At 53.8% G+C, this 8,502-nt stretch overlaps 1 protein-coding gene across 1 annotated transcript; it reads left to right on the top strand.

Moving 5' to 3' along the window:
* The first annotated feature begins 4,815 nt into the window (after positions 1-4,815).
* LOC103616225 (perilipin-3) lies at positions 4,816-7,983 on the top strand. Its single transcript, XM_008634357.2, has 7 exons — positions 4,816-4,885; positions 5,573-5,761; positions 6,049-6,131; positions 6,363-6,618; positions 6,956-7,155; positions 7,290-7,418; positions 7,522-7,983. Exons 1-7 carry the CDS (start codon positions 4,816-4,818, stop codon positions 7,921-7,923), a joined length of 1,329 nt encoding a protein of 442 aa, XP_008632579.1. The 3' UTR covers positions 7,924-7,983.
* The last annotated feature ends 519 nt before the right edge of the window (positions 7,984-8,502 follow it).

Here is an 8,502-nt window from a genome sequence, read left to right as displayed (position 1 = left end):
ATCACTGGCAGGAAAGCTTTTCCTGGTGGATTGGTGCTGTCACCCAGGTGTGGCTGTGTCCACAAGGACAATCTCCTGGGCATTGGGATTTACAGGGAGCTTACAGGTCCCCACAGTTCTCTGCTCAAAGCCCTCCCCTGGCCCCTCAGCCGTGCAAATCCCTTCCCTGGGATGTGGCAGGAGATCCGTCACGGCACAGCTCCCACCCCTCCCCTGGGGAGCTGGGATGTTCCCCAGCCCTCTCAGGGATGCCAGTCCACTCTGCAAGCCGGTGAAACAAGCAGGGGTGTGCAGATTCCCTCATTTTCCCTCTCCAGCCCTTCCCCGTGGGACCCCGGGAGCGCTCAGCTGCGCTGGTGGGAGCAGGAATCGCAGCTCAGCAAGGCCTGGCTTGCTAAGGCAAACAAAATATTGCTGGAATAAATACAGGAAAAAAATGGCCCCAGTGTCCTTCCTATTTTTATTTTCTTTCCCAGCCAAGCTGCCTGCTCTAAGGGCTTTGGATTCCTTCAGCTGCAGAGAGGGGCACGTGATTTATTGAAATTGGAAAGCTCGCAGACAAAAAAGGCTGTGAAATTATTTTGTATCTGACACAATCATTAGTGGTATTATTTCTTTTGGAGCTGGGAAGGACACTTATAAAACATCTAACAAGCTGCTAAGGAGATTGCCTAAAGCAGTGATTTTCGAAATGTGCTGCTGGAGCCCATTCTTTGTGCTCTGCACATACATCAAGCTCCAGTTTCTTTTTATGGAAAGGACTTCAAATAATATTTCTGAGGGGTGTTTATGACAGTTTGCTGGTCATCCTCTTCAAATATATGCCACCTGCTGATGGCATGATACAGAGGTGATTGAAAGAGGTCAGGACACTCTAAGCAAGTGTGTTGTGGGGCAGAGGGGCACCCAGAGCTCCTCTTCTGCTTTGTGAGCCCCTCTGTGCACGTGCACCACGCAAACCCTCCAAATGCAAGCACTGAGCCAGGTGTCAGTCTCTAAGGATGCTCTTGGAGGGGTGTGGATGGTCTCCTATGGGTGTCCCCCTGTGCCTGCTGCGGCCAGAACTTGTCCAGTGGTCCAGCTACAAGGGATGCTGGTGGAAGGCACCTTCTCAGGGGACAGGCACCTGTTTCATCATAGAATCATCCCAGGACGGGTTGAGAAGGACCTTAAAGCTCCTCCAGACCCCAGGGACACCTCCCACTGTCCCAGGCTGCTCCAAGCCCCGTCCAACCTGGCCTTGGACACTGCCAGGGATCCAGGGGCAGCCACAGCTTCTCTGGGCACCCTGTGCCAGGGCCTGCCCACCCTCCCAGGGAACAATTCCCTCCCAGGGAACAATTCCCTCCCAATATCCAATCCAAACCTACTCTCTGTCACTTTGAGGCCATTCCCCCTTGTCACTCCAGGCGCTTGTCAATAGTTTCCCTCCATCTTTCCTGTTGGCTCCTTCAGGCACTGGAAGGCTGTCATTAGATCACCCCAGAGCCTTCTCTTTTCCAGGCTGAACAATCCCAACTCTCTCAGCTTTTCCTCACAGCAGGAGGAAGAGCTGTGAGGAGAAGCTCCATCCCTCTGATCGCCTTGGTGCCTCCTCTGGACCCACTCCAGGTTTCATGCCCTTGCTGGATGTATTTCCCCCAGGTGTCTGGAGGAGGAGCAGGATGGGATGGAGAGCAGAGCCCAGCCTGACCTCCTGGCAGCTCTTCTCCCACCTTGCTCCTGCACGAGCTCCTGCTACATCAGAGACTGGCTGTGCCTCCTCCTCCAAGGATTTGGCAACTTGTGCTGGCCACATCTGCTCTGGGCAACTCTTATTTCTCTGGCTGAGGGGGCTGTGACTCGAGCAGGACATGCTTTCCCAGTGGTGAGTGTGGAGTTCACTATCAGTAGCCCCAGCTCTCACCTGGCACTTGGCATCAGCAGATCCCAAAGCCTATTGTGGGAAAAGGTCAAACCCATGGACCCCATTTGAAAGGTGGGGGAGCTGAGACAGAAAACCCAACAGCCTCAGACAGAGTCACCCCACAGGCAGCTGGCAGGGCTGAGGACTCAGTCCCACCGTCCTCAAGGCCAGCCCAGTGCTCCTGCTTCTCCATTCCCATCATTAGCACTGGGACGGCCAGTTCCAATTGCTGTGAGACGGCTGAGGGTGGAAGGAGCTGTTGTCATGGATACAGCATCCACAGGCTGTGCTCCTGCTCTTCCACAGGAGCTCTCTGGGCTTCAAACACCAGTGCAGCCATCAGCACAGCAATGGTGATTAATTTACAGCCCAAACTTCCCTGGCACCTCTGGCACTGACCGAGCTGGTGGCTTCTCCCGTTCCTCCAGCACCAACAGCTGCCGGGACCTGGTGGAGTCCCCTCCCATCAATTCTGTCCTGGATTTACACACAACTTGTGCCCTTCCCAGCACCACAGCACCTCTCTCTCCCTGCCCCTGCCTTGGGTGGTGCCTTTCCTTCAAAACAGGTGGTCTCAGCAGGGAAGAGAGACCCCCCCCAGCCACACACACACAAATGCACCCCCTGAGGGGGTTGTAGCTGCAGAGAGACCCAGGTGAGAACCAGCCTGTAGTGCTGAGAACTTGGCTGAAATTGTGTGGATTATGGGAAAAAGGTGCAGCCAATGCCTGTTTTGGCCTCTTCCCGTGCCATTTTTCTCTCATAGGATCATGGAATATCCTGAGCTGGAAGGGACCCACAAGGATCATGGAGTCCAGACACCCCAACAGTCCCACCCTGTGCATCCCTGAGGGCACTGTCCAAACGCTCCTGGAGCTCTGGCAGCCTTGGGGCTGTGGCTTGTGCTGTGCTGATGAGCCAGATGGAGCTCATCCTCAGGAACACGGGAGCTCCCATTTCCACAGGTTCAAAATCCAATTTGCCCTGTGAACATCCTCAGAAGGTGGAATCATAAGCATGGAATCATGGAATTATGAAGGGTGGAAAAGGCACTTAAGATCATCCAGTCCAACCATTCCCCCAGCACTGCCAGCTCCACCACCAAACCATGTCCCCAGGCCCCACACCCACAGCTTTTCTGAGCACTTGCAGGGACGGTGATTCCACCAGTGCCCTGGGCAGCTGTTCTAATGCCTGACCACCCTCTGGGCAAGGAAATTTTTCCCAATATCCAACCTCAACCTCCCCTGGTGGAACTCGAGGCTGTTACTGCTGCAGGCAGAGGGGACTGCCTGGACATCTCAGGCCACCAAGGACCTTTTAGTCCCTGTATGAGGTGACTGCCTGGTCATCCAAAGCCTTGCAGGAGCAGTGAGAGCTGAGCAGTGGGAGCTCTGTGCTGGAGGGTGACACATTCCAGGGCTGCTGCTGTCACAGCCCAAACCAGAAAGACAAACCTCGAGGCAAAGCACAACCACTGCTTCTCCCTCCAGGTGTTCCGGGCTGGTGGATCCTCCAGCAACACTTCAGCACTGCTCCAGGGCTTGTCTGGAGGACAGGGTGTACTTGGGGTTTTTTTTTCCCTCTCCTGCAGCAAAGACCCCAGGGAACATCCTGAGACATTTCAGTGATTACTCTGGTGGCCTCTGTTATGGTGAGAGTGAGCTCTGATAAGGGACAGTGTGTCACAACCCCCGGATTTCCTGCATGAGCCTCCAGCATTGTGCTTGCAGCAGCTCCATGGCCATTAAAACAGGTTTGTTTGGCAGCCTCACAATCACCCAGGCTCCTCACCCAGCAAACTGCATCTTCGTGCAGCCAGGGCCATCCCAAAGTGGTTTTTTTATCTTTTTCTAACACTGAGTTTACCATTAAAAGTGCCTGAGAAAGCACAGATAACGCCATATATTTAGTGTAAAAACGGTGATCTTTGGTACTTAGTGTCTGCCATCAGAAAAACCATTTTAATAAATAAATAAACTCAATTTCTTGCAATGCTCAGAATGCAGGGACAAAAGGAGACCTGTACACACCTGGTCACAGACCCCTGAACGTGGCTAGCACAGGATTGTGGCACCTCAAATTTTGAGATTAAGTTCCCTTTAAATAACCCAAAATCTTATTGCTCATCCCTAATCTAGGAACATGATTAATCATTAAATATCACTAATTAGGAATGGGAAACTGCTTCACACATTCCCACAGTCATTGCTGATGGAATGGAAGCCTCCAGGTGAAGCTGCTTTACACATGGCAAGGTGTACCTGCCTAATTACAGAGTAATTAACGAGCCACAGCAGGGCCCATTTCAGTCCTAATCCCCTCTAATCGGCCAGGACAGGGACTGGATCCTTCCTGCTGCTCCCCAGAGCTGCCAGGCCCTGAGGGTCCCTCCTCACCCCATCCTGGGCACTATAAAAAGGCAGGAGGGGGTGATGGGGCATGGTGGGTGTCTGGTTCTTCCTTGCTGGTGGTTTGCTCACTTCCTGCAGGTAAAAAAGGTCCTGTTCTGGAATTTGCAGGGGGAATATTCAGGTGTTGGGGTGTGATAACAGCAGGACAGAGCCTTGAGCTCTGTTTTTCCCCCAGTTCTGCTGTTGTTATTTTGTTTGTTCAAGAATTCCTCGGTGGGAAGGAAGGAGGTACCTTGTGCCTCTCCTAAATATATGGATAATATTTGGTCTCTGGGGTGAGGGAAGAACGTCCTCCTTGTTCCTTTGATCATCACAAACCACTTGAAACCAGGTAGATTTGCAAGTGGCACAGATCCCCTCCTATGAGGCCATTTCAGGGGTTTCCCCTGAATAGGGAGTAAAGGAACTTCTCTCTTTTATGACCTTAGAGGGAAGCGTCCCCTTGGAAGGGGGATCTCTCCCTAAAGCCTTGGTGTTCCTTGCAGTCCAGCTGCCATGGCCTCTGCTATGCCTGACAAGGAGGAGGTTGTCCAGAGCCCCCCAGAGATGGAGGAGGAGGAGGTAGGTGCTCCCTGCGGGGTGTGGGGAGGTGGCCCTGCTGTGGCTGAGGGGAGCCCCCAAAAAGGAGGAGTTTCCTCTGCTCAGGCTGTGTCCTCCAGCTTCTGGGTGACAACATACACAGAAATGTGAGCCTAAAGTCCCTGTAGCCTCTTAGGCTAAGCAAAACTGGCTGGTTCTTGGCTAGGAAAGATGTTTCTCTAACTCAAGATCCTGGCTTGCTGCAAGCAGTGCTCCTATGGAAAGATTCCAATGTTCCAGCATCCCTGAGACCTGCTGCTCTTGTGACCAGCAGCATCCCTGCAGGCGAGGGTGAAGCCTGTTAGCTTAAAACCAACTCAGCCCTGCCTGGTGGGGCTTTTCCTGGGACATTGGCTTGTTGGATAATCATTCCAGGTGAACTGGAGATGGGTATGTGGCAGAAGAATTGAGCTTGCCCCCAAACTTGGATGTTCTTTGTGTCAGAGGAAAATTTTCCTGGGGTGGTCCATCATTAATGCCAAAGCTTCCCAGCTCATGTCACAGCTGAGTTATGGATTTAATTAAGTGTGTGAGCAAGGCAAGAGTTTCTCCCTCAGCCAGGCCAGGTGATTTGGTGACATCTCCCCCCAAACAGGGAATTTCAGGGCAGAACTGCTCAGGGCCACGGTTGGAGCTTCATGGCTGCATTTTTCTTTGCCCTTCCAGGCTGCAGTGAAGGAGTTGGCCAGTCTGAGCCTGGTGAGCTCTGCCTATGACACGGTTTCTGCTGCTTATGCCTCCACCAAGGAGAGCCACCCCTACCTGAGGTCTGTGTGTGATGCTGCAGAGAAAGGAGTGCAGAGTGTGACCGAGGCCACGGCCAGCTGTGTGCAGCCAGTGCTAGCCACCCTGGAGCCCCACGGTAATGCCCTGGGGAAGGGCAGGCCCCTGCCTGGGAGGGACTCCCTGGCTCCTTCCACACCTGGGAGGAGTGCTGGGATGAAGAAATGCCCCTCTCCATCACCACAGTGAAAGGACAGCTCCTGGCTTCTAAATAAGGCTAAAGCTGAGCCCTGATCCCAGCAGTGTGATGGAGACTTGGGGATTGGCTCTGATGCTGACCTCCCTGAAACTGATTTTTGCAAGATGGAACTTGAGGTGAAATTGCAGAAAACCAAGTTTTGATACTTTTTTTGGTTCTCTCTTCAGTTGCTGCAGCAAGTGAGTATGCTTCCAAGGGTTTGGAGAAACTGGGGGAGAAGCTGCCACTCTTTCAAAAGCCAGTGGAACAGGTAAGAATTCAAGGCTATGCTGTCCCTGGCAGGCAGAGGGGCCTGGTTCTTGGGGGGTTTCTAAGCCTGGGAGTGATGTAGGCTCTTGTGTGAGGACCTGAGTGTGCGATGCAAGTTCCTACAAGAGTGAACACTCACCTGACACTGTGCTATTTGTCCTCTTGGTGCAGTTCAGAATTTCGGTGTAAGACACAACCCACTGCATTATCTGCCATTCCTCCTCTTCCCCAGATTCTCTCTGACACGAAGGAGCTGATGTCATCCAGAGTGGCTGATGTGAAGGATGCTGTGAGCAGCAAAGTGCTGGAGGTGATGGATGTTACCAAGGAGGCTCTGCAGAGCAGCATGGGGGATGCCAGACCCACGGTGCCCAGCACTGCTGGGGTGGTTCTGGAGCCTGGAGTGGGACACACAGGTGTCTGTGGAGCAGAGGCTGTGCTGGGGAGAGCAGAAGGTGGCTCTCTCCCTATTGGAAATGATGAACTAGGTAAGGAAAGGGTGTCTGGGGATGGTCAGCCCCGTTCCTCACCCCACTACTCTGGAATGGGGCTAATGGGAAGAAGAGAATCCCAGAATGGTTTGGGCTGGAAGGGACCTTAATGCTCATTTTGGGCTTCTCACCATGGGCAGGGACACCTTCCACTCTCCCAGGTTGCTCCAAGCCCTGTCCAGCCTGGCCTTGGACATTTCCAGGGACCCTTGCCCAGCTTCTCTGGGCACCCTGTGCTGGTGCCACACTGGAGAGTACCTGGCTCCCAGTCTGGGATCTCGTGAGCCTGTTATTGTGGCACCTCTGGTGACTCAGGCACTGCCTGTGTCCCCAGCCCAGCTGGCAGTGTGTGAGGAGGGCACAGACGTGGCACCCCTGGAGCAGCAGCGGGAGCAGAGGAGGTACTTTGTGCGCCTGGGCTCTCTCTCGGAGGAGCTTCGCCTCTTTGCCCACCTGCACTCCACAGCCAGGATGAAGCAGGCCTGGCAGGGCATGCAGGGGGCCCTGGCACAGCTCCACTGCATCATCGAGCTGGTAGGTAGAGCCCAGATCCTGGCAGGAGGGGACCAAAGCCTTGGTCTTTTCTCCCCTTCATTGCTGTGCTGAAAAGCTTTGCAATTCCCCAGCCAATCTGTCTGTCTTGACACTCTGATCTTCCCCTGCCACAGATTGAGGCGTTTAAGCAAGGATTTGATCAAAAGCTTCAGGAGGGGCAGGAGAAACTACACCAGATGTGGCTGGACTGGAGTAGGAAGTACCTCAAAGAGAGTGGAGATGAAAGCCCTACAGAGCCAGAGGTGCCCTCCTGGGGAGGGAGGCAAAGGGCTCTGGTTATCCCCTTGGGGTTTTTTTTAAATTAAGTGACTTATTCCTGATCTTGTCCTTCTTGCCTCCTCCCAGGAGATGGAGTCTCTGACCCTGCTCATGGCATGCAGGATCACCCAGCAGCTGCACCTCACCTGCTGTGGGGTGGTGGCTGCCATCCAGGGCCTTCCCTGCAGCCTGCAGGACAAGGTGAAACAGGCTCTCAGTGCCATCCAGGAGCTGCGTACTGCTTTCTCAGCAGCAAAATCCTTCCAGGATTTGTCCAGCAGTGTCTTGAGCCAGAGGAAGCTGGCTGTGATCCAGGAGTACATGGAGGAGCTGCTGGATTACCTGAAGCACAACATTCCTCTGTCCTGGCTGGTGGGACCCTTCTCCCCCAGGGAGGAGGAGGAACCCTGCCAGGGGGATCGATCCTCCCAGAAGGAGGCAGAGGCAGCAGGAGCTGGGCATCTGGAAACCTCCAGCACCCCCATGTAAAGGAGAAAAGAGTAATTGCTGTTGGCATTAAACCCTCAGTAAGTGTAAAGTGTAGAGAACTGTCTTCCTAAAAGCTGCTGCTACTGGGTCATAACTGCTTAAAATAAAGCTGCTGCATACAAACCCCCTGGCTCTGGTGTCTCTTGGACAAAGACTGTGAGTATTGCTCAGTGGGTGTGAACTGTACTCTTTCCATCTATTCCTCGATGGAATTCCACTGTGCCCTCGGGGATTCAGGAGGTGCAGTCAGTGCTACAGAAAGGATCACAGTAAGCCCTGACATCCTAGGAAGCTCTAATTCCTCCTCTCCCCCGAGCCTGGCGGCCCTGCTGGTCCTGTCCCATGCTTGGGGGAGCTGCCAGAGCCCTGGCATCCCTTGGCATTGCTCCTCCAAGGCTGAGTTCTCCTCCTGTGTTTATCTGCTGCTGCCTGGGGAAGGCTTCAGCTTGGTGGGATGGGAGGTGTGGGAGAACTGGCCTGGGAGAGCTGTGGCCTCTCTGATGGAGAGGCACTGGGGGTGGGTGACAGGCACTTGCTGTCAGCACTGCCCTCTCCTGACCAGGCGTTTCTGGGGAGCTC

Source organism: Corvus brachyrhynchos, unplaced genomic scaffold, assembly GCF_000691975.1.
Source record: "Corvus brachyrhynchos isolate BGI_N302 unplaced genomic scaffold, ASM69197v1 scaffold125, whole genome shotgun sequence".
Taxonomy (NCBI): Eukaryota; Metazoa; Chordata; class Aves; order Passeriformes; family Corvidae; genus Corvus; species Corvus brachyrhynchos.
The sequence above is the reverse complement of the archived record's forward strand: the minus strand, read 5'-3'. Positions and strand labels throughout refer to the sequence as shown.